Genomic DNA, 26,790 nt, shown 5'->3' on the forward strand with positions numbered 1-26,790 from the left:
CTGCTCTTTAGCTAGCTTTGCATCTGCCATGCATCGTCCATGTAACTAGACTGAAATTAATCTCGAGGAGAAAAGAAAAGCTAAATATTGCAAGACAGGAGCACTTTCAGGTTTAATGTGCAAGGGCAGGCATACACTAGATTGTTGCTGACACAGAATGGAACCGGTCATCTCCTAAAACATCTGGATACAGGGTAGTGTGTGACTTCCCTCGTCTCACGGAAGCTAAGGAGTTGTGTCAAGAAATGATGGATCGACTACAGCTTGCTTGCTGTCTGACCTTGGGCTAGTCCTTGTTACTTGCTAATGGTGACAACCACAGCTCTCTGTCCGAGGTATCTGAGAGGCTCCACCGGATGGTACTAGACCTTGAGCGTGCTGGACGCCCTAAAGTAGGAAAGGAATTTGTAACAGAAGTTCACGATGAAGAACCAGATATTCCGAGCCATCTGTGATCTTGCAATGAGAAGGCGCCAGACGATAAGAAAGAGGGCGGTATTAAAGAGGTAGTGAATGTTCCGGAGCCTGAGAAACAGACATAAGCAGAGTTAAAACAGTGCCAAATACCCTTTCCACCATGAGCTGTGAAACAAAAAGTGCGTCTTTTCCTGGCTATAGCATGAAAATATCCAGTGTTCCCAGCACACACTCCATGCTTTTGCAACCTTCTGGTTGCATTTCTGCAGCCTTCTTGCTCAATGTTGAATGCCACCATATTTCCCAGTTAGTTTCTGATACTTTCTGCCTGAAGCCATTTCACAAACATGACCAGCGTATATTTCCTAAATATACTTTGCACCGTATTTCCACAGCATAAGTCTTAACGGGTTCTTCAGTCACTGCCTGGTAGTCAAGGTACTTTGGTGTCTGTACTCTCCCAACCTCGTCAGCGCCTACACTGCTAACCAGTTTCCTTGCAGTGCTAGAATTCTTTGTCCATTGGGGATGTTGACAACGAAATGTAAGAATGTCAAAGGGCTATGCTACTTTCCAAGGTCCCACAGCATGATCAGGTCTCCTGTCTGATTTTCTTTGTATCGTATTGCAGGCGGGGCGTGGTGGAAGAAACAAAAATGTGACTTCTAGTCTGGCTCCTGTACTTAAAACACATTACTACAGGGCCCGGCGTGGTGGTGTAGCAGTTAACGTCCTTGCCTTGAGCGCCGGGATCCCCTATGGGCACTGGTTCTAATCCAGGCGGCCCGCTTCCCATCCAGCTCCCTGCCTGTGGTCTGGGAAAGCAGTTCCTCGGCCCAAGGCTTAGGCACCCTGCACCTGCGTGGGAGACAAGGAAGAGGCTCCTAGCTTTGGGATGAGCTCAGCTCTGGCTGTTGCGGCCACTTGGGGAGTGAATCATCAGATGGAGGATCTTCCTCTCTGTCTCTTCTCTCTCTGTATATCTGCCCTTCCAATAAAAATAAATAACTCTTAACACACACACACACATACACATTGCCACAGACAAGCCGCTTGCAGGCTTTGAGCCCAAATACCTCTGTGATGAAAATAGAATGACAAAAATGATAACCTGCCTCTAAGTGTCGTGGTGAAGTCTAAATGCAATTGTATAGTTTTAATGGGATATCATAGCAGAGAACACAGGATCAGCAATAAACTAAATGCTCTAAGAAATGTTCATTCCTTCTCTGCTCAAATTTTACAGCTGACATAAAATCAGCCACACAGCCAGCAACAGGCTCTCCATAAATGTCAACCGACTGTACTTACCTTCTTAAGTGTTGCCTTGCCTCTGGGATCCCAGCCATATCCTCTTTCAATAAATACTTCTTAACTCCCAACACGTAGTTTTCAATGTATTCCAGCCAGTTCAACTGGCGCACATCAAAGTTGAATACCTGAAAAGCGAGAGAAGACTGTGGACTGCAGAACTGTGATGCTGGCTACACTCGGTCCGCTTGGTGAGCTTTCTTTACCTAAGTAAGTGGCACTCAAATAGGAGGTGGTGTGTGCTCCCCAAAGAAGAGATTATCTAAGGGAGTTAGTTCAAAGGTGTTGTTACTGAAGATAGCCACTTATATTGAAATGCTTTGACATGAAGTGGCACCAACATTGGACAGCAAGAAGCTCATGGGAAAATTGAAGGCACCTGAGTCTGTTGAAAGCTTGTGGCTGTTTTAATGTGCTTTCCAAGTACACTTGTGGGAGAATGCTGGCCAGAATATACAGTGCATCTGTCTTCTCTCTGTTTCAGGGGGGAATCCCTCTGGCTTGCTTCTCCTACAGCACTGTCACTCCATTATGCAGGAGAGACTAGGCGTTCAGGAGCAACACCTTCTGGACTAGCCTAGCAATATTTACATTTTTAAATGAGAGTGATTGGTGGTACCAGGAGAGGACAGATCCAAGAGGAGTGGGGAGGAAGAATGGGGAGAAGGGAGACTGGTGGAAGGAAACACAATATGGACATGAAAGTGATAGTAGCGGAAGAGGATTGAGGGGGAAGGCGTGCATGTTAAAAATGTGTTTTCTTTCTGGCTTGTTCCTGAAATGGTAAGGTAAAGATCAGAGTGTCTTTTAGCAGGTTTCTTTCTGCTCCAATTGGAAAATGCTGCTGTCCTGGGTCAGGATCCTTGGAGGGCCCAGCAGATGGTTTAGGAAAACCTGGTATGAGCAGCCGAAAGCTCATCTTTGAGCCTTGAATGGAATAGAAAAAAAAAAATAACTTTGGTTGATTCCAAAAACTAAAAACACCTTTTTTGGAGGGATATTTTTGTCTTTTAAAATATTTCAAATAATAGAGGAAATATGACCTAACAGCACACAGATTTAAAAACTGTCAGCATTTTGCAATGTTTACTTCATAAATAAATATACACATATGCGTGCATTTTTAAAAGCAGGTGCGGAGGGGCTGGTTCTGAGGCACCGTAAGCTAAGCCTCTGTCTGTGGTGAAGCAACCACTCTGGTTTGACGCTGGGCTGCTCCACTTCTAATTCAGCTCCTGCTTATGGCCTGGGAAAACAGCAGTGGATGGCTCAACTGCTTAGACCCCTACGAGAGACCTAGAAGAAGCTCTTGGCTCCCAGCTTCAGATCGGCTCAGATCGGCTCAGCTCGGCTCAGCTCCAGCCTTTATGCCTTCTGGGGAGTGAACCAGCGGATGGAAGACCTTTCTCTGTGTCTCTCCTTTTCTCTGTAACTCTGCTTTTCAAATAAAAATAAAATAAATCTTAGAAAAAGAATAAAAGCAGATGTGGCTAGATGAATAATATGTCTCGGAATTCATGTCATCATAAAATTAGGAAAAAATACATTATTAGGAAAGGAGTATAATTCAAATTTGTAATTTGAAGACAATCTTTATGCACATATACCAAATTATTTGAATAAATCTGGAAACACTTAACGGATGAGGCTCTTGAAAGGTTTAGTTGTGACCCTGTTGAAATAACATTGAAGACTATAAGGAATCTCACCAGGCTTCACACGGGTGGATGTGGCTAAATAGATATAAAGCTGCAACATTTCCTGGACTTTCAGCCCCAGGAGGATTTCAAAGGCTTGCATTCTCACTCCCTGGACATGGACCTCATGTGGCCTGTTCAAATCCTATTCTCAGAAGCAGTTTTCTTCACAGAAGATCAAGATTTGCTCAATTAGACTGAACTGATATCTGTTGAGACCTTGCTAGGAACAATTTTAATCTTAGTACAAAAAGTTGCAGTTGGAATAAATAGTGCTCCTAGAATAATAGGGGGCACAAAGAAATTCAATAATTGCTTCCTGAGTATATGAATGAGTTACAGAATTTCACATTAATTTGTAATGTCATTTTTTTAAAGGTGAAACTGTGGTGTGCTTTTTTGTTGTTTTTTTTTCAAAGTTGAGACTACTTGTTATGCAGCAGTTTCTTCGATTATTTAATCTTTGAGTCACATTTGTATGGATCTCACCTAATGAAGCTTCTCTCAGTTTCCTTCTCTCAGTCCCTTTATAAAGCTTTCAATTGGAAAGGCAGGCAGGCAGACCTTCCATCCGCTGCTTCATTCCCCAAATGCCTGCAATAACTGGGGTTGGGCTAGACAGAAGCCAGGACCCCAGAACTACATCACATATGGGGAGCAGGGACCCAAGGATTTGAGCCATAACCTGCTGCCTTCGAGGGTACATATCATCAGGAAGCTGGAGCTTGCACCAGGCAACCCAGGCTGGGATATGGGCATCCCAAGGCATGCTTGTACCCTGGAACACAGCTAGTCTCTGGTGGAGGCTTAACAGGACATAGATGATCAAAACCAAAAAACCAATCACCACTAGAAGCCACGTTGATGGACTTCAAGTGGTCTGAGAATCTCTTGGTTTGTTTCCGGACTTGTATCGATCCTCCAGAGTCTAAGAGTAGCTCCACTTTTTTTTTTTAAATCCAGGAAATTTCAGACTTTTAAATAATTTTACTGAACTTGACATCATGAAGATTTAGTAATTCTCTAGGGCTGTATAATTTTTATATGCAAATGAAAATGTTACATATTAATCACATAAAACCATCTTAGACCCGGAAAGGAAGCAACTGAATATTAATATGTCTATTTAATTCTGAGCATTTGGTGAACCTTTATTTAAAGGGTGACAGCTTTGCTGATTCACCAGTCATATCGGTTCATCTTCTCAACTTTCATGGAGGAACCTGCCAAGAAATAACTATTGACAAGTTGTTAGTAGATGTGTTTCAGAAATGTTACTTACCCATTGGGCTTGGCGGCATGGCCTAGTGGCTAAGGTCCTCGCCTTGGTCCCATATGGCCGCTGGTTCTAATCCCGGCGGCTCCACTTCCTCTCTATCTCTCCTCCTCTCAGTATATCTAACTTTGTAATAAAAATAAAAATAAATCTTAAAAAAAAAGAAATGTTACCCATTATGTGTCTCAGAGTGCATTGTAGAAAACCCTTCATGAATTTTTTTTTTTTTTTTTTTTACAGTGAAAGGATAAAAAATATTGCTTCTCTTAGAATACTGGTATTGGTTACACAATGACTTCTTCATCCTGGTCTTTTGACCTTTTCATCAAAAAACTCAACAACAAATTAACTGTTCCTCTAGGCCTCAGGTTTTGGTCTTGCCCAGCCCTGGCTATTGCAAGTATGTGAGGAGTCAACTAACAGATGGAATCCTTTCTCTCTCTCTCTCTCTCTTTCTCTTTCCCTTCCAGGTAGAAGAAACTAAATAAAATGAACATTTTAAAAAACCCACAGCAGTTTAGTGGGGTATTTTGGTTTACATGCACACATTTGTTTTCTAAGACTTCATATTTTAAACGGGTTTGTATTTCTTTAGCTTGGGTTTAATTGTTTTTACTATTATACATATTTATTAAAAGATATCTCAAACATTTATGGAATTTAGAGCATTGACAAAGGAAACATTCCAAAGTGCTTCACAAACTTGAAACTTTGCAAACTTTCCAAAAGTTATTCCATTATTACTTTGCCTGGATATGTTTTTTATAATGTTTCTACATATTACTTATTCATCATATTACTTATCTACATGCACACACACACAGACTTTTATTTTTATACAGCTTCATATTGCCTTTGAATTATTTAGGTAGGAGAAAATTCCACAGAGAAAAAGCAATAAATATGAGCCTATGTATGTTTTGAAATTGTTCATCAAAAAACAAATTTGTAAGTTTGAGGCTTTTTTGTGGGTTTTTTTTTTTTTTTGAGCTAATTTGGTCTTTATCCATGTAGTTTAAACATCAGTGCTAGTGAATTTTGTCCATATAAGGTAAACATTTCTGGACAGTCCCATTTCTTGTCCATTGAGAGTAACTCATCAATGATCTCAGGTTAAAACATCCTTTTAAATCTCACCTGATTCACATACCTACAAATACAATGTTTGACAATGAAAGTAACCTTCAGTCTCCATAACCTGAAATTGTCTTGGCTTGGATTGAAATCTTACTGCAGGAGACTGGTGGGTGTGAATGAAACTCCTGGACAGCCAGTGAAAACTAACTAGCCATCTAGCATGCATCAGGTCAAAATACATCAGGAAATATTTTTGAAAAAATTGTAGCAGTAGAAACAACTAACTGATCCAGAAAGTGAAAACTTTAAAATGTAGTTGACATTTTAAAGACACACTCAGGGAACACGTGGCTCTTGGAGGAAAACCAATTGGTGACACGAGAGACAGCAAAAGGTTTCTAGAACTTGACTTTCTGAATGTGCAAAGATTTCAGAAGTTATTCTTTGCGATGACCAAGCAGGTAAAGAAATACATGGCACTCAGCCGAAGCATTGAAAGGGAAGGCCTGTCGTGAGAAAACAAAGTCCAAATTGTTGAAATGCTCCAAGGAGGAAGATGGCCGATGCCAGAAAAGACAACAGTCATAGCGGAAGGCTGAGTCAGGACAGGAAGCGGGCCTGGCTGTGAGAAGGTGAAGGTACTACAACAAGCCTGATGGGACAAGTACAGCGAATAGAAGAGTTCTTGAGCCGCGGAACAATGAGTTTTCATTGGTGCCATATGCTGTGGCAGACAGGGCAAAGCCAGAGGTATTCAGGGGCTGAGCGTCTAAGAGAGGTAACTCCTGAAGGCTGAAGGGAAGACGGAAGTGCAAACAAGCACACACTGAAGGGCAGTGCCGTGAAGGGTCCCGCAGGCACCTGTGTTCTGCCACTGTGCTCGCAGCACTGACTTTGCAGCAACAAACAACAACCTGCTTAAACACACCTACATATTAAACTTCCTGACCATCAGCTTTCCAGTCTAATCACCCTACACCCTAAGTGGAACTCGTGTGAGTGGGCGCAGTACTCACTCGCTGGTCTTCGGGACTCAGCTCGGACATGAGCATTTCCGTGTTGTAAGTGCTCCATTCCCAGCTGTGGTTGATGAAATACTCGAGCATCGAGATGGTGCGTAGAAGCCGATTCATGAGCTTCATCATCCTGAGGGCAGAATGGACAGAGGCCAGGTCAGCAAAGCCCCTGCAGGGCCAGTCCCTGCGCCGTCAGCAATGCGCAGGGATGGACTGTTTTAAGCAAATGGTAAAACCGTTCCTCTTCTTCTTCTCCCATTTCCACTTAAAAATCCTTATTTTTTCCCTTCCAAATTGTCTCTGTGGATTGAAGGAAAACAAGGGCAATGAGAAGCATTCTTATCTGTCATGTATCTTACTACCCACCACTCTCCCCTCTTCAATAATCAACTTGTAAAACCTGGCAATATTCACCCTTATGGACCTATTCCAATGTTCCCAGTTCTGAGACAAACATCCGGAAAGTTTATTAGCCTCTTTTTTTTTAAAAGATATATTCATTTTATTACAGCCAGATATACACAGAGGAGGAGAGACAGAGAGGAAGATCTTCCATCCGATGATTCACTCCCCAAGTGAGCTGCAACGGGCCAATGCGCACCGATCCGAAGCCGGGAACCAGGAACCTCTTCCGGGTCTCCCACGCGGGTGCAGGGTCCCAATGCATTGGGCCGTCCTCGACTGCTTTCCCAGGCCACAAGCAGGGAGCTGGATGGGAAGTGGAGCTGCCGGGATTAGAACCGGCGCCCATATGGGATCCCGGGGCTTTCAAGGTGAGGACTTTAGCCGCTAGGCCACGCCGCCGGGCCCGCTTATTAGCCTCTTTACTGCATATGTTCCTGCATTTTAACAAAACACCAGCAGGATCTGACTTCTTAGTTTGTAACTTCTGAGCAGAGGGGCTGACTGGTATTAGCATTGGTGAACCAATAGCAGTCCATTTCAATGTCGATCTAAGGGGAAAAGAACTTACTGTGGATGATCCACTTCGTATTAGGCCTACTCTGAAAATTTTAAAAATTATTGTCTCCGCTGATCTTCAAACATCCTTCTTAGGCATTTGACTTTGGCTTGATGTATAGGCAACATGAGCCTTACATAGTGGCAAAGCCCAAATTTCAGCAATGTCTTGATAGATTTCAAAAACCATGTGTGTATGTGTGGTCTCACTACCCATGTCCCACTACTTAACATGGACCACATTTTCTAACCCAACGTCAGAATTTAAGCTAGATCTTCTATGTAAATCCTCCAACTTTATAATAATTTACATACTTCATATGTTCCTATTTCAGCCTCACAATACATGATTAATCTTTGCTTTACCACACAGAACTAATCCTCAAATCTTGACCTTTCAGCTACAAGTCATGCTCGGCCAATAAAGTATTTTGTACACCACTAGTTACTGGGTAGTTACTGCAGTCAAATTAGTAAAGGCTTTGGATGTCCTTCTGGGGATTTGTCTTATTTCTGGTCTAATTTGAATGCCCACGTACCTCATGACTCATGTAAAGTTTCTTAGGCATAAGGATGACTTCACTGTTTCTTGACATAAGAGCCAAAGGGTTTCACTTAACTATTGTGATGTAAATCTTACTCTGTTCCTCAACTGTGATGTAACTGAAGTAATTTCAATAGATGTAATTTTTATAAAATAGGGGTTACATAGTGCTGTGGCTGTTGACTACAAGACTATCAACCTACTGATTTTTTAAAAATAAAAAAAGACTGCATTTCAGGGAGAGAAGGCCTTATTAATACATAAATGCTAAAGCTATACAGAAAAGAATAACTCATTGTCGCATAAAAAGTCAAAACTGCTCTAGTAGTTATAGTGTTTATTACCTTCTAAGGGCTTAAATAAAACCATATAAAATAGAACTAATTACCATACTCTCTCTCTCTTTTTACAAAAGAGGAAATCAGAATTTCAGAAAGGTGAAATAATTCAGGTATCATAGAGGTAAATCAATAAACCAAGAATTAAATCCTATCATATTTGATTCCAAACCCCACACTCTTAAGAGCTACAGTATATGAATTTTCATTTGCATCACAAAAGCTCTGAAATCAAAACTAAAGTAGAAAATAAAACAGTTGCTAGAAATATATGTGAATATATCCTCTCTCTCACTCAGTCACACAAGTTCCTATAAATGAACATGCAAAACCCAATAGAAAAATAGGCCAGGAACAACACAGGGTAAAAGACATGACTATTCAATGAGTAAATAATAATCCAGCCCCTCTCACAGTCAGGGGGATGAACAGCAAAGGGGAGTCTGGCATTTGGAAAGGCTGGCTTCCATAAGGTGGCATGCAATATTAGGGGCACAAGTAAAAAGGACACGGCCAGATGAGGAGGGCCTTGGGTACTATCTTGTTGCCCCATTGGGGAAGGAAACAAGGACATCAAAACGAGTTGAATTTTTTCACAGGAAATTGCTGGAAAAAAGTGGGAACCGCACCCATCACACACTCCTATCTCAAAGCCCTATGATGTTTATATATGTCCATACACAGACATAAACACACCAATGATTACACTTACACACACATACAGTGTGAATGGGTCTGGCAGAATCTCGGCATGTTCGTCCATCAAGATGAATGTTGAAATTGGTATCAATAAACCAATCAACCCATTTCCCACAAAGATTACAGCTTACCCTCTCACAAAGAAAAGTCGGACAGGTTTTTATGTATCTCTTCTGCTTATGTTTTTTTTTTTTTTTTTACTTACTGAACTTTATGCCCTATTCAGGTTTTCTTCCAATCCAGATATAGTTTTGGGATGTTAGCATTTCTGCCTACCAAGTTTGTTTGTTTCTTCTTTTCTCATATCCTTATTTAAGAAGCCCCACCCATGTATTTGTCCAAAATTGTTACATACCTTTTTCTACTTGATCAAGAAGAGCTGAGTAATGAGCTCAAAAGAAAAACTCTACACTGCCCAGCTTTAGTTACTTTCTCTGGCTACAAGGATGAAAATCATAAATGTTGAAGAAAACTTCCTCCCTTAAGAAGGGGCTGGTACAGAGAGGCAATATTAATTCTGTTTGTGGTTCTTGGTCATAAGAACTGCTATTAGTATTGATCCCTTGTGGAGTCCTATGACGTGTAGAATATTCAAGTGAGACAAGGCTATAAAGAGTTTCTCCCAAGCTCCACAGTTGGATGTGCCCCAGGTGCCTCAGCTCCAATGATTACACCAATGCCTCCTGTCATTTCTTCTCACAGCTCTAGGTGGCAGCAAATCCAGTACAGAACACCGGCTTTGAAAGTCATCGCTCCCCTCCCACTCCCAATGAGACCACTTCAGGTGTGTTCTCATTGGTAAAGCAGGGATGTGGAAGAGATTTCCCTTGAGTGGTAATGAAAATGAGGTCCTTGGGCATCACCTTAGCCCACGCTGAGAACCACAGAGTGACCTCTTGGTCATTGGGTGTTTTGTTAGGAAATCCCACTAGCCGAGTCCCCATTGCTTTTCTTATTGCGTGAACTCATCAAGCAAGTTGCCTCATGTTAACTATTAGGGTGGAGGATTTTTCAAGATTGGAGTGTACCTTGGTTTCTTATCACCATTGTCATTGCCCAAAGATGTGTTGTGTGTGTGAGAGAGAGATTCAGTCCATCCCCTTCTATCCTCAGCAGACGGGAGGAATAAAGATGTTAGGGCCCTCATCTCCCGTGCAGCGACCCCTCCCTGCCACTGACGCAGCTTCTCACCTGGGCTTCCTCCCGGTGAGCCGCAAGTAGAAGTCGTAGACGATGGCAGGAGCCCGGTGGCTGACGGCGTTCCAGTAGTGAGTTGTGAAGTTGTTGGTTGTGAAGTCAGCATAAGGCCTCCTGAAAGCTCTCTCAAACGGGACTTTTTCAAAAGTCGCCAAGACTTGCAATCCTGGGCAAAAAGAGCATAAACGTTAAGTCTAGGAGCGTCTAAACTCATCCTTTTAGGGACGTTGGCAATGGGTCAAAATGGCGATGACTAAGGACTTGCCATGTAAACAATCAGTTTCTGAGAACGCCAGATAGACTGCATGCGCAACAAGTGATCTATCTATAAAAATCAAATAATGTCTATGGGTTAAGAATTTGTGCTTTTAGGGCATGGCATGTTGGTTCAATTGGCTTATCCTGCCCTTCAAGTGCCGGCATCCCTTACGCATGATGGTTCATGTCCTGGATGCTCCACTTCCCACCCAGCTCCCTGCTCATGGCCTGGGACACCTGCAGAGGATGGCCCAATGCCTTGGGACCCTGGGCTGTGTGGGAGACCCAGAAGAATTTCCTGGCTCCTGGCTTCAGATCAGCTCAGCTCCAGCTGTTATAGTGAATTGGGTGGGGGGTAAATTAGTGGATGGAAGATCTTTTTTTTTAAAAAAGAGAAAAACAAAGCAAACAAGCTGTTTAAGAATTGGTGTTTTTCTTGAAACATTTATTTCAAAACACATTCTCAGGGAAGTAATTGGTCCACACAAGGAAGCATACTTCAGAAAAGTTGAAATATCGCTAATTGCAAGGTGATCGAGTATTTTCTGAGATTGCACACAAGAGAGGTGAGCAGCAGTTGGATCAGAATCATAAGGAAAGTTACTAACAGAAAAGCTTGCTTCCTTTTCAATTAAAAAAATTTTTTTTTTTGTGGTGATTTATTTTTTTAATTTTTTAAAAAAGATTTATTTATTTTTATTACAAAGTCAGATATACAGAGAGGAGGAGAGACAGAGAGGAAGAACTTCCATCCAATGATTCACTTCCCAAGTGGCCGCAACGGCTGGTGCTGTGCCTATCCGAAGCCAGGAGCCAGGAACCTCGTCCAGGTCTCCCACACCTGGAGTCAGGAGCTCCTCTGAGTCACCCATGTGGGTGCAGGTCCCAAGGCTTTGGGCTGTCCTCGATTGCTTTCTCAGGCCACAAGCGGGGAGCTGGATGGGAAGTGGGGCAGCCTGGATTAGAACCAGCGCCCATATGGGATCCCGGCGCATTCAAGGCCAGGACCTTAACCATTATGCTATCGCACCGGGCCCTTGTGGTGATTTATTTAAAGACTTTTTTTTTTCTTTCAAAGAATTACAGAGAGGGGAGAGAAATCCTTCTTTCTTGTTGTTAATCCTTGCTACTATCCAAGTGACAACTGCAGGGACAGTGCAGCTGTGTCCAGGCGGCCTTTGCTACAGTCTTTGTCCGCCTTTAGTAGGCTCTCCATTGAGCAGTGAGATCGATTCTTCTCAGCTGTGACTGGCTGTGATACTTCTCCATTTTGACTCTTTAACAAGAAACAGCTCTCCTTGGAGGGTAAAGTCAGACTCCAATGGGAGTGGCTAGGGCCTTGTGTTATCTGTGTGTCTCATGTTAGTTCTATTTCCTAGCACACTTCTTGCTTCTGCTGTAACTTCACAGGTCACCCAACTGTGCTTGAATATGAATTACGAACCTCAGCATCTACTGCTCCTTCAGCTTAGAACACTTCCTCCAGACAGCTCTCTGATTTGAACCCCAACTCGGCTATGATAGCACTTCACCTGGAGGCTTTCTTGGGTCACTGCATACAGCATAAAATAACAGCCTTCTCTTAGGATACTACCTCCTTCCTTTATGCTTCTTCAAGCACTTAGCCCTATCCGAGTTTCTTCTCCCTACTAGAACGGCAGTTCCATGACAGCAGGATTCTGTCTGTTGATATCAATACAGTACCTTGGGAAGTGGGTAGCTGTGAATGATTCTGAATGAATAAATGCCTCAATAACACACAGTTCTTCTCTGTATTTCTGCTCTTCCTTTAGTCAATCAAAAAGCATCCATTGAGTACTCAGTGCTTGCCAGGTGCAGTTTTACATGGTGCAGTAAGAGTGCAAGTATATATACATGGGCATGTGGGATGTGGTCCCTATCCAGAGGGAGGTGGTAACTTGGTAGAAGTGGACAGTAAGAAGTCATATAACTGCACCTGCATCTCACACAAGGGATTAGCACAATGTGTTTCAGAGGAATAGATACAAGGATCCAGCTTTGTCTGGATTCCAGGGCAGGAGGGTGATGATGGAGAAGGAAGAGCTTCCTAAGAAAGTTACCCAGTAGGCCTGGGTCTCTGCTTAATCCCCGCCTGAGTCCACTGCCTCATCGCCGAATACAGCAAGCAGAGAGGTATGACTCAAACCCAGGCGTTGTGGCTTCAAAGCCTACAACTGTTAGATCCAAGGTTACTGTCCCCCTGACCTAAAGGGCACGTAAGCGCTAAGCATATGTGGGAGTTAAACACCGCATCTACAGATTCCCAGGTCAAACAACACACACACACACACACACACGGATCCTTAGAAATTAAAGCTAACAGCACGGGGCGGGGGTGGGGGGGAAGATGTCCAGTTACATGTTTGAATGAAAAAAGCTGAATATGTCCACATCAAAGAGAAGGGAAAATTAAATGGGAGGCATGGGATAATAGGCTAGTAAAAATGAGAGCAAAAAGAGAAAACAAAGCAGCAGGACACTGGGTCATTGAAGAGAGAAGGTGCCTCCGTGTTCATCCATCTCAAGCTCCGGACTCCCTGCAAAGCAGCAGGTGAGCGCTTGAGTCCCTGACACCTGTAACAGAGAATCTGATTGGGGTTCTGGACTCCAGGTTCAGCCCATCCCAGCCTGCACTACTCTGAACACTTAGGGAGTGACCGAGCAAGTAGGAATTGTCCGTCTGTCATTCTCAAGTCATTATCTATGTCACTCAAATAAATGGACCATGAATAAGTGGGCAAAAATTTTTTTTGGAGACTTGCATGCAGAAGATCAAATATTGTTCTTAAAGAACATGATTGGCCACAACTCAGTGAAGAGAAACCCCTGCTGATCATGCAGCTGTCGACCACTCTGTAATGTCTTCTAGAAGCAGGGATGGTGACCCTCCTGGCCCTGGCGCGGCCCTTGGTCCCACTCCTACACTGCAGTTAGGAAGCGCACATGAGTTTCAACTTGACTTCAAAATGAAATTAATGCGTACTAGCTCCCCAAAAGGTTCCACTGACAAGGATTCTAGCATGAGTTCCAGCATGAGGGAAGGGTGTTGTAGCCAGCTGACAGTGGAGCTGTGGGCATGAGGAAAGTAGATAGGACAGGTATGCCGGGTATTCATGGTTCTTGGACATCATTCAGGCTGGAAGCGGTAAGAGAATGAGCCACGGAACCTCGCAGTGAGATGTTTCATTAAATAGCTCCATGCCTTCATTACACTGGTTAATTTATTTCCGTGGGTTTTACAGAACCGATGAGACCAACCCCTTACGTGCAGACAAATTAATACAGGTTGTATAGTACAGGGTTTGCAAAAGCAGCTTCCCCAGCATCTAGGCTCCTGTGGATGGACGCTCCTTTAAGGTAATTTTTTCAACACTGCCTGAGACCTTGGTCCCAGTGTCCGAAGCACCTCTTACAGCAGATGCATTTATTTGTCATGCCAGGCTGAAGTCCAGAACCTGGAACTCAATCTGGATCTCCCACACGGGTGGCAGGGATCTAAGCACATGAGAGGGGTGTCCATAACAGGCAGCTGGCATTGGAAACAGAGCTACAACTTGAATCAGGCTTGGCTATGGGATGTGGGTGTCCCGTGCAGCATCTAACCACAGGGCCAAATGCCTGTTTTAGAGTCATTTTGCCAATAACTGGCACAGTGGCTCCTGCACACTTGTGGCAGGCAAGACCTGGCTTCTACTTCCATTCAGAGACCAGAATCTGAGAAAACCACTCTCTCTGTACGGGCTCACGTGACAGATGAAGTGCAGCACATGAGGTGGCTTCAGGCTTTCTGCACTGTGGCATTCTAGAATTCCATGAAACACACATTAAAATTTTCAGGACAGAATAAGATCATATTCAATCCCAGAAATAGAATTTACACATCTACTTGTAGAACTTTTTTTTTAGATTAAGATGTATCATTACTTTCAATTGATGCTCTCTCTCTTTTTCAAATTGGTAGTATTTTATCTTAATACTTTTACTAAGGAAGAAGAGATCTGATTTTTTGAGTTTTAGATGTTTTCAGAGACCTGAATCTATGACCTAAAGAACTATAAAAATAGAAGATAGAAAGTAGATTTGACTTGTTCAAGCAAAACTGTGCTTGGTATCCAAACAATAAAACTCTCACGCTTTTAAAGAAAGTCAACTCCTAAACTGAGCAAGGAATACAAGACTGGTTAGCTGGTCACCTAAGTACGCGACGCTAATGTCTTCAGTAAGGTAATGTCCAGGGTCACACTTCGTGCACACTCACAAGGGACAAGGCGCATGGCTGAACGCAGACTTTCACTGACTTGGAAAAGGACCGCTCAGCGACTGTGTCAGGGTCTTAACAGCACAGCAGGAGGGCAATGGCTGTACCGATAGGAGCAGTCTTCCACTGCCCTGGCCTGACCACATTCTGTTGGTTTTGTTAATGCTTTGTTACTCCATCATCCGTGGCATCCTTGTAGTCGGCCCCCGTGGCCATGTGCGGGAACTGTGCTGTTCGGCGACATTGCAGTCAGCCGGGACACAGCCACACAGTGTCAGGGAGCGTGTCTCTACCTCCCCCTGGGCTCTAAGCTCTGAGGGACATCGCACAGATCCCTCGGCACACCCTCCCTGCGACACAGCTTCCCTGCTGTGGGAACTTACCCATCTTGCCCCAGTTACAGGGATTGAAGTTACCAGACGTACAGTGGTAGATCAACGTTGATTTAGGTCTAAAAAAAATTAAGTAGAAAGTGGGTAGGCGCAAATGCAAGAAAGATAACACCAACATTTACATGGAGTATCATTTTCTATGAGGTAATTTGGACAACTCTTTTTTCCTATTTTCTTGCATTGGGTTAATAAGTAAAATAGAAGACTAGGAAAGATAAGTGTGTGTGTGTGTGTGTGTGTGTGTGTAAGAGATATACAACAAGTGTGGCATATTAGAGAGCACACATGCCTGGCTTCGTTAAAAAAAAAAAAACATTTCCTGACAGTGCTCCAAGTAAAATCAACCTATATATATATTTTTTTCCTTTACACTGGCAAATTTCCACACACACGGTGATATGAACTTTTGGAAGTTGAACTGAGTGGAAAACAAGCTACCATTTCCTTTACTTCTATCTCTTTCGCTTAAAAAAAAAAAGGAAGCTGCATTTTAGTTTACAGAATAGAAGGGAAAGCTTTGGCAGTCTCAAGATTTTTATGTTGATCCACTAAGTAAAAGCAGTATTTAGAAACCGTGGCAGTGCATGTAAGGGTGAGATGCTGCATGAAGAACTATGTAAAAAGCTGAGACACTTTGATGCGTACCTGTGAACTGCAGTGTACCATCCTACCGCTAGAGTGAGATTGACAACTGTATCGACTGGAATTAGATCTGCCACTGCCATTGGAGTAGCTCGTATGGACCGAAGAAACCCCTTCCCAGCCTGCGTGGGATAAAGAACATAACATGTTAAGCTAACTTACAGGTAATGGCTGGATTAAAGTAAATATTAAACAGAAGAGACCAGTACAGTTAGCAAAATTAGCTAATGACACGAAGACTCGGTGGTTAAAATTCTCGCCTTGCACACACCAGGATCCCATGTGGATGCCGCTTCGTATCCCGGCAGCCCCACTTCCCATCCAGCTCCCTGCTTGTGGCCTGGGAAAGCAGTCGAGGACGGCCCAAAGCTTTGGGACCCTGCACCCACGTGGGAGACCCAGAAGAAGCTCCTGGCTTTGGATTGACTGTTGTGGCCACTTAGAGAGTGATTCAGTGTATGGAAGATGTTTCTCTTTATGTATCCTTCTTTTTCTGTAAATCTGACTTTCCAATAAAAAAATGAAACAAATCTTAAAAGAAAGTAGCTACACTGATACGCTGTTTAGTAGGTTATTGTGCTACTTTGGATTTGCAGCTTAGCCAACCTGCCTGTCAAGTTCACATCAATTAGCAATGTTTCTGGGAGTGACTGGCAGTCCTCTGGTTCCTTTAGGAAATACATTTCCTCACATTTGTGACAGGTAAATATACTCGGCTAATAAGCACACTTTTTTTTTTTTGCATCTAGAAAGTAATTCACAGGGTGGGTGTTGGTTGCAGTGGTTTCTCTGCTGCCTGGGACACCAGTGTCCCACATTTGGAACTCCTGGTTCGAGTCCCACCTCTTCACTCGTGCACACCCTGGGCGCCAGCAGATGGCTTGAGTACTCAGGTCTCTGTCACCCACTGTACGAGAGGCAGATGCGTCCTAGCTTCTTGTCTTAGGCCTGAACAAGTCCCGGTTGCTGTGGGCATTTGGGGAAATGAACCCAGAAAATGGAGTATCTCTAATGAACGGAAGATAAAATACATTGAAAAAGTCATTCCTAGAGAAAAAAAATGTGTAAACAGTGGTCTTGTCTACTTTCCCCGAACCTCAACTCTTTCTATCATGGTCAACTATGTAAACATCACCAAAAATGAAAGATGAGTTGTTTTCAATGCTACCTGAAACAAACAAACAAAAATCCCTAAGACATTTTAACATGTATGACTTCCAAAATGTTCCAGTAATATTTCTTGACCATTTCTTAAATGATTTTGTTTTCTTCCAGTGTTTATGAACTTAAAAGCACTAGCGACATTACAAATTTAAGAAACATTTAAAAACTGGCAAAATTCCACCATTTAATAAAACAAAAATTTATTTATTTACATATGGGAATGCCATCATTATTTGCCTTGTTCAACTGTTTAACTCACTCATCATGGGTGTTATACAGATATAATAACAAGGAGTTACTCATGTCAATAAGCCATTATCTTTATGAAACTGATTCTCGATATTTCATATGTTTCCAATGTTGATTTGCAATGATCAACACTCACAACTGGTTCCTTTTGGGAAATTTATGAAAAAATACTCTCAGTCAATGCCCAGCTGTGCATGATACTGTGATCTGCCCTGGGATCACGTGAACACACTGGTGTAACTCCAAGCAAACGTTAAGGGAGGAAAAGCTGAAGGTAGGCAGGTCGGGAGCAGAGAGATTGGCCACTGAAAAATCAAATGTCACTTCATGCTCAGTGTTGGGAACACTCACAATTCACCACCTCCAATGGATACTCTGTTTCAGGCTGTACCTAGCTGCGGGGAGAACGGAGGACATCTGACAACGTGAATTCTGCACTATCCAAGCCCACTTGTTGAGAGTCTCCTGCACAGGAAGGTGGGGATGTGGCTCTGAATGCCTCAGGAGGAGCTGGGAGCCTGCCCTACTGAGACGCCTTCTGCGTTCCCAACACTGGTGTATTTGAAGTTTGCTCCACTGGTAGTTGTCATTTTTGATGGCTAATTCCTAGTGTAAACTAAACTCTTGCACGACTCATCACCAAGTACTTGATCATCTTGGAGGCCATGCCTTTTAAGGCATCACCAATCTCTATGTCAAACTACGAATCAACACTGGAAACGATGAGATAGCCCCACCTTGTGGTCACTAAAGGAAAACCGTGGATGAACAAAGACTTTTAGAAATAAAATGCCACCAAAAAAAAAAAGAATGATGCCACTGGAAACCATTATGCTTAGAGAAGTACGCCAGTCTCAGAAAGACAAATGGCATATGCGTTCTCTGATAGATGACAGCTAATGTGGGACACACAAAAACGAAATGACTCGCTTTGGGCTAGGGCTGTCATGTTTAGCCTATGTTTATATTCCAGTGGAAATGTGGTCTTGGGGCCTTTTTAACTCATTGAACATTATGATTAGTGGCCAATTAACTCTGAGAAAATAGAGTGGCTTACAATTAAGACTCTTCCAATGTTGTTGAAGACAGGGAGGGAGGTAAGCAGGGGACGGGAGAGGTGCTTGTCTTCATGAGCTGTAACCATGGAGCACACAGCATCTGCCCTCTATATTAACAAAAAGTTAAAACACACAAGTGATGATATCACTTGTTTTATATATAATAAAATTATCGAGGAGTAGAATTTCATTCCGTCTGTATTTTCCAGTAAGTGAAACTAAAATAAGATGCCTTGGTTGTTACTGCAGGAACCTTAGGGTTTTGGATTAGTGGCTGAGCATTTTGGTACCATTCCTCCATTACAGGAGCAGTGGGTGCTTCCTCACTGGGATACGTACCGCAATAATCAGCCCGCTAGGTCCATTCAGATTATCCACCCAACCCTAGAAAAGAGAACATCTCTATTAGTTACATGTCACAGAAAACCAAGGTGCATCTGGAGCACCTGCACTCAAATCTTAGTAAACTTCAAACGAGCACTGAGGCCCTGGCCAATAGTGTATCTAACCCGGTGTTCCCATGACCGCCAACAAAAATCAGTGGCATAACACTGGATTCTCTGCAATCTATTTTGACTCTCCAAAAATAGAGATCTTGCTAACAGTGTTTTTCATAGCAGAAGGTCAAGATTATTTTCTGGGGCCCAGTGCTTTGGCCTAGCGGCTAAAGTCCTCGCCTTAAATGTGCCGGGATCCCATATGGGTGCCAGTTCTAATCCCGGCAGCCCCACTTCCCATCCAACTTCCTGCTTGTGGCCTGGGAAAGCAGTTGAGGACGGCCCAGGGCCTTGGGACCCTGCACCCGCGTGGAAAATCAGGAAAGAAGTTCCTGGCTCCTGGCTTTGGATTGGCACTGCTCCGGCCTTTTGCAGCCACTTGGGGAGCTAATTTTCAGATGGAAGATCTTCCTCTCTGTCTCTCCTCTCTCTGTGTATCTGACTTCAAAAAAAATAAATCTTTAAAAAAAGAGATTGTTTCCCAGTATCTCATGGTTAGGGTTAGACTAAATTGAACTGGTATTAATATCATCTCCTAAAGAATTTATCAACCATAATTTATTTACCACTGACATTTGATTTTAACCTCCCTTGGGGGAACATTACAGATGTAATTTGTAAGGATTATTCAGTTTTTGGATATTTTAACAGCTTTGGGGTCCATAGCATATTATATGCTCTGCCTCTGTGTGTGTGTGTGTGTGTGTGTGTGTGTGTGTGTGTGTGTGTGTGTGACAGAGAGAGAGAGAGAGAGAGAGAGAGAGGATATTTACTTAGAGAGAGAGAGAGAGAGAGAGAGAGAGAGAGAGAGGATATTTACTTAGAGATAGTCCAGCAAAGATATGTTTAAGAGCAGCTAGAAGAAATGTCTTTTGGGGCATATTTTCTAAGTCCTAAGCCAGACGATTGACCTTATGATGTCCATTTGGTTATCTATAAAAGTCAAAACGTGTCTGTATAATGCGGGAGGAGAGAGGAGAAAATAAAGGGATTCATATTTTCTGTGCCACCTATCAGCTGTTAGTACTTCAGTAGGTGTTACTCAAACACGGTCTCATTTCACTGGCTCTGCAAATGAGTCCCCACAGCCCAGAGTCACAGCTGAGATCCTTGAACGGCCGCTGCGTCGCTGCTAGGCAGTAGCTCTCATCTTCCCAGAGCTGCTCTGAAGAAGCTGGCATAATCCAAACTACTTCTCAAACCAACACAGATCAAAATTATTTGTCTAAACTGTTTGCCCTGGCAGTTGAAGTACTACCAATTTGGCCGTGAAGAACATTCTGGTATATTTAAACCATGGTGGGAAAGCCAAGAACAGAATCTATTTCCCACTGGACTGTTGAGGCCAGGAATGGAAGCTAATTTAAGATCTTCAGACTAACTCCCCGGACTGAATAAATTCTGAACCACATATGGAATTTGGCCCTAATGTAACAGATTCATGTTTGATTTGTTGCACTTACCTACAAATTCCAAAAACAACAACGACAAAACAAAGGAAAATACATTGGGCTAGAAGGACCCAAATTTGAAACCCAAATTCAAAAGCAAATTAAGGGAACTTACTGGGAAAGGCTCCTGCCAGGTAGCCCCCACAATGGAGGGCCTCACAATGGCAATGTTGAGGTTCTCACTCTCCTGCTGCACCACTATCTCTCCCAAGGCCTTGGTGTAGGTGTAAGTGTTGGGTCGATCCCCAATCAGCTTCGGTGTGATCTCCGCAATGATGGAATCATCTAACCACCTGTCGGTAGAGTAAAACCATTCTAGCAAGGCATGTTACACAACAGGTGGAAAGGAAGTCTTGCAGCCTTCTGGCTGGAGTTCTGCAATGCAGAATGGTCCCAGAATACCAAGTACGCACATGATCCAATCAGGTCTGGTGGCTGAAATCTTGGCTTCCTGGTCCCAAGCTCAACTGTATTAGTTACAACTGAAGTTCTCCAAACCAGACACATAGGCGAGATGATAGACATATGGACAGAGTCAGCAGACAAGCAATCTCCTACTTCGTTATGGACAATCTACCATTATTTCTAATTACTTCTCCAACAGGCTCATAAGTACCCTCATGGAGTGTAGTTTTGGAATGCTGGCCTCTCACCCAGAGGGAGGCTAGATGCTGACTTCACAGGCTTACAGGCTCTTTTGTTCCAGGTACTGCAATGACAGCCCCCAAAATCATTCTGTAGAGTTTAATGAAAACCTGGTGCGCCAATCCTGAGATCTTCAGCTTTTAATTTTAAAAGATTCATTCAATACCACAGAAGATTGAAGCCAATGGCATTTGTCAGTTTCATACATAATAATTCATGTTTAGCAAATCTATGAAAAGTGCTACAAGGTCTATTTGGTGTCTCTGGTAATAACTTGATAATTATTCCCGGAGATTTCTGATGCATTGTGGAGCCTGTCAAGTGTAGTGATGACAGCCCAGCACACTAAAACAGCCACGATAGCATGATTACTGAATACTCCCACTTACAAGATGACATGTGTCACGGATAATCACGGTATTATAGCATTAGTCCAACCTTTGACAAAATGTGTCAGAACTATTCGATGATCCCTGAATCTACAACGTTTGTAAGGAAAGAACAACAAAATGACTGTCAGCTAACGTTTCTCTTAGGGAGCAGAGCTATTTGGGAAAATTACTACCATAACATGCTTTATCTGCTGCCTGGATATGTTAGCATGGTTTTCAGAATTTGCTCCTATTCCTATGGGAGAGAACATCATGCGTACCCTGGTTGTAGACACTGTTAGCTGTCACTGCTTTGCTGCCATGATGAATCGCTGAACACTAATGACAAGTGGCCTGATGCCACTTGTGAAAAAATGGCAATAACTGTCAACCTCTCAGGTTACCAGGGAGACAAAAGGGCATATTCACAACTGAACTTACAGCTCCTAGATGAACTGAAAAGAACCAGTGCAATGAAGGCATTCTTATTTTCTCCTATTAAAACAACGAATGGGCTTGTAGCCGCACGGCCAAGAGTCCATTGTAAAGTATCTTTTCTAACAGTGCCCAAAAGACCATCCACAACATCACACAGTCACTTTCTAGGAGTAGACACCAGTGTGATTTAGGGAAAAAAAAATCCACCTGGCTTCCCAATTTTCTTTTCAGGACATCTGTTCAGTTTGGGCTCCTGAAACAACAATGCCATTGTTTGTTTTGACAAGAGTAAATCCATTAGCATGAGGGGAAAGATATCCTGTAAGAGAAAGCATGTTTCTAAAATGAACCAAACACCCCTCAGCACCCTGTGGCAGATCCCCAGGTTAACTGGGGTGGTCGCTCACAGATCCTCAGGTTAACTGGGGTGCTCACTCATAGGCTCTCAGGTTAACTGGGGTGGGCGCTCACAAGCGAATTGCAGGACACCAGTCTTTCGGCTTCCTGATCTGAAATGGGACCTCCTGATTCAACGTGTAGTTGTCACTGCCTGCACCGTTCACCTTGAGGTCCTCCCCACAACAGGTGTCATATGACAACAGGTGTCATACCCTGGCACCTCCAAAGCTGTGAGTGAAATAAACCTTGCTTTGGTAACATGATTTACTTCAGTTTGTTCGTTTTTGAGGCAAGAGTGCAAAGGATTTTTTCTAAGTCCAGATAACAATAGCATACCGAAGAAAATGTAAACACTGAAGTTGATTGTTTTTTCTTTTCCAGAAAAAAAAAATAAATAAATAAAATCTGTAAATGTTAAGGTATGGAGAATTCTCAGCTTTTTGTCAGCTTTTGTGAGGCTCTGAAAATAAAAGCACAAGTGTTAGAATTTATTTTTCCCCTGATTTCTAGAATAGTTCAACTCATAATGTAACAACATACAAAATTTGAACATCTGAACTCTTTTCCTGGTTCCCCTGTCAGATGCCTGCAGTCTTCAGGCCCCTCTTCATCCACTCTTGACCTTCAGTGCACCCACCATATCCCACTGCCCTCGCCCAGTGCTTGGTGAAGAAACACCATTTCCTTTCTACGTGGTGGCTTTAACCAAGCCTGCTGGCAGCCAGAAAACTTCAGAAGTGTGATTCATAGCAGATACAGGGACTGCATTCTCTCAAAGGTTCTAGAAATTCAAAGGCCACAGAAGGTGAGATAAGCAGGAAAAGGAAGGGGTGTAGGTTGTTAAAGAAAGATGTGTTAAACTCCAAACTTGTCTGTTAAAAGATAAGACACAGACATCCTGGTTTGAATAAATGCAGATTCCTATGCAACATTTTAGAAAGAGTAAGTCAATCTTCAAGCCCCGGTTATTGTCAGGCATACTAGGGAATTATTGAAAGAAACTGATTCTACACATTTCAGTCATTAAGTCTGAACACACTGCAGTCTATTCTCAAGAAGACACTGCGTATTAAGGTACAAAAGTTCCCTGTCTTCTTTAACAGCTTCCCTGAGTTATCCTGACTTGAAACACAGGAAAAGCATCAGCCAGAAAACTCTTTGAACTTTTATGTGCATGTTAAGAAATAAACATTCTACTTAAGCTATCATTTTGGTAACTGGAAATTTGGAGTTCGTTAATGCACTGACATTTCTAAAGGCAGATGTTGTCCAATGTGTAGAAGTTGGGACAATAAAGAAATACTTAGGACTGGCAACACCATCACACAACAGCTTATCCACACCAGTTCAGATGTGGGGAGAGGGCAACTGCAGTGTGAGAGCTGTAACAGCGACTGGTTACCAGTCATGGCAGTCACACTAACGACAAACATCATTTGAGTCACTAAAATGTGTGTATGCTAACATACTTTAGCTCTTGTTGTTAATGCAATCCAATTCCAGTTATAGGGAATGGTTCCAGACCAAGACAACACTGGAACTTTTCAGAAAGTGTCTGAAGGAAGACAGCTGAGGTCTGAAAGCCTGAAGCTGTTGGGTGGATAGCAAGTGAGGGGAGATCTAAGGTCTGCAAGTGTGGGGCAAGGACCAGGTGTGAGCTGTATTCACAGATGCGTTGGCTTTTCTGAGGGCCTTGAGCTGCGTCCCTGTGGCCCACACGATGGGGAAAATCCATGGCAAGAAACCTTCAGATCCTCTCCTATTTGCTGGAAAGGAGAGTCACATTCAACTGACTTTCTGGGAAATGCAAAGGCCCAATTTTCACATGTTCCTGGATGATTTTGCTTTCAAGATTGGATCATCCTGTCTTGAGCCTTGGCTCTTTGAGTATTCTAGCAGATCTCATTGTGCACCAGTATTGTCACAGCTGCCCTGGAAATTAAAACTTCCAAATGACATGGGAACGTGCCAGCTCTGTACTGCTACCCCGGGTCTATTACCAAAGCAATAAGAAGTCAGAGACTTCTTTAGAATATTTAATTTAATATTCTTTGTTATTCTAAATCACCCCAAAATTTCATTTGGTACAGGATTTATGGAACCAGTCTTGAAAGATGACCTTGTTCCTGAGGAGATGTTGGGCTTAATTTAAAATATTATCCAAAATGTTACATACAGGTTTCACTAAACATTTGAGAAGGAAAAACAGACCATCAGAAATAGTTAAGGAACAGGTATTAAGATACAATGGATTAAGCTGTCCCTTTGGGATATCTACATCCCATTGTGGAGTGTCTAGTTCAAGTCCTGGCTGCTCTTAGCTCCCGATCCAGGCTCTGTTAATGTACCCAGAAGGTAATGTAAGATGACTCAAGATCTAGTTGCAGCTTCTGGTCACTTTGATCATTGTTGACACTTCAGGAGTGTATCAATAGGCAGAAATTCTCTCTGTATCCTCCTCTGTCACTTTGTCTTTCAAATAAGTGAGTATAGATTTAAAAAAAAAGGGGGGGGGCGGTAACCAGTACTATGACATAATAGGTTAAGCCTTCTCCAACCCCTGGCATCCATATGGGTGTTGATCCCAGTTCTGGCTGCTCCACTTTGGCTCCAGCATCCTGCTAATGCACTGGGAAAGCAATAAAAGATGGCTCAAGTCCTTCAGGCCCTATACCCCGACAGGCTACTGGCTTGGACTCGCCCAGCTCCAGCTGCTGTGGTCAATGGGGGAGTGAAGCAGCAGATGTAGAATGTCTCTCTTTGTCTCTCCATCTCTCTGTAAATCTGCATTTGAAATAAATTTTTTTTTTGTAATGAATGTAATGTGGGTATAAAGATATGTGGCACACAAGACTTCCACAATCCAAAATCTCACATTTAGGAAATTCAGTCATCTATTCTAACTTATGTGTTACCAAACAAAAAAAGGTTGGAACAACATGATCAGAAACTTCATCCCAAAGTAGGCATTTAGTCTAGTGTTCACTTTGGAGCACCTGGGCTTGAGTCCCAGTTCTGGCTCTCGAGTTAGCTTACTGCCAGAGCAGACCTCGGGAGACGGCAGCGATCACTCCAGGAATTAGGTCCCTGCTTCTCCCATAGAAAATGTGGTTTAGATTCCCAAGTGTGGCTCCAACCTGCTATCACCTGTTGTGGGCCTCTTAGGGAGTGGTTGGGAACTCACGGCCTCTGTCTTTGTCTCCCTCTGCCACTATGTCTTCCAATAACAACAGAGAACCGTTTTCATCTATTCTACAAGTATTCGAGTCTTTAATGTGTACTGGCACAAGAGACAGAAGGAGGCATGAGAAACGCCGTCTTTGTTGACCAGCTGGTTGTCCAGTGGACAACAACGAGAAGCAATGGGATAGTTACAATGAATTACGTTAAACGTCGTGATCCAGAAACCTGGGAAGCCCCGGGTGAGAGCTCCTGAGTGGGCGACAACGCAGATGAAGCAGAGCTGGAGGCAGGCTCTGAGAACAGACCTACTAAGCCCAGGTGACCAAGTCTGGGAGGGGCCGTGACGTTCCTGTGGGTACAGCATAGATGCAAGTGGAGAAGGGACACTGGACAGTTGGGCCTGGATTTAGAAACCTGGATATAAGGGGTTTTTTTCCTATTGAGTTTTGAAAAGAAAAAAAACCACTTTAATACTGTAATTGATTTCTAAAAGTATTTTGTGGAGGTGGAATTTAATTTCATTTCTACTTCTGTGTGGTTGTATGTTTGTTCACATAATTGTTATCTCTGGAGGACAATAAATGAAAGCCTGACATAAAGTGTATTTATTTTCTTTTCAAATGCCATTTGCAGTTTGAGGGAGTGTGCCAAGCGCTGAGTGCCAACTCTTCTTTTAAAAAGTCAGGGGTATTTGGCGATGGACTCCGTGAGGGAGGGAGGAGGTGGCAGAGAGGGCCTCTAGAAGCCCCGCACCAGTTGAACTAGCTGCTCCTGGCCCTTTTCTGACTGCTCAGATCTCACGTACTGAGCATCTGCACTGGAGGGAGCTCCAGGAATCACAGCAGGTCTGCCTCTTCTCTGTAGAGCTCACTGTCTGCACTGTATTGACCAGGAGACAACACTGGATAAGGGAACCTCCTGCAAACCAGCAACTTCCCTGCTGTAAATGCACCAAGGCTTTACACGTAGCTGGGTGGGCCTTATATGGTTCAGCTATTTGGCACTGCAGGGAAACACCTGAGACAAGCTACTGCTGGAGGAAGGTTTTTTAACGTGTGGTTTTAAAGGTCCAAATCCACGGCTGGGCCCTGGGCTGGATGTCCTCAGAGTCCAGTGTAGCACATGCAGAGGAAAGCTCGTGGTGAGCCACAAGGTGGAGAGAGTGTCTGGGCTCGATGCAGGGTTTTATAACCACTCCCTTGTGCTAACTGCCCTCCACAGCCAAGTCCCCA

The 26,790-nt window shown here is 43.2% G+C and overlaps 1 protein-coding gene across 1 annotated transcript in view; it reads right to left on the minus strand.

Moving 5' to 3' along the window:
- Window positions 1-206: 206 nt before the first annotated feature.
- The window catches only part of FAR2 (fatty acyl-CoA reductase 2), an 87,995-nt gene continuing 61,411 nt past the window's right edge, over window positions 207-26,790 (minus strand). Inside the window, exons 5-12 of the mRNA XM_004592641.4 lie at window positions 20,638-20,815; window positions 18,914-18,958; window positions 16,107-16,225; window positions 15,453-15,520; window positions 10,527-10,698; window positions 6,795-6,924; window positions 1,729-1,856; window positions 207-525 (exon numbers count right to left, since the gene is read on the minus strand). Coding sequence (XP_004592698.2) covers window positions 363-525; window positions 1,729-1,856; window positions 6,795-6,924; window positions 10,527-10,698; window positions 15,453-15,520; window positions 16,107-16,225; window positions 18,914-18,958; window positions 20,638-20,815 — 1,003 coding nt within the window. The 3' untranslated portion in view covers window positions 207-362. The remainder of the gene's footprint in view (window positions 526-1,728; window positions 1,857-6,794; window positions 6,925-10,526; window positions 10,699-15,452; window positions 15,521-16,106; window positions 16,226-18,913; window positions 18,959-20,637; window positions 20,816-26,790) is intronic.

The sequence above is a fragment of the Ochotona princeps genome, chromosome 27 (assembly GCF_030435755.1).
Source record: "Ochotona princeps isolate mOchPri1 chromosome 27, mOchPri1.hap1, whole genome shotgun sequence".
Lineage (NCBI taxonomy): Eukaryota > Metazoa > Chordata > Mammalia > Lagomorpha > Ochotonidae > Ochotona > Ochotona princeps.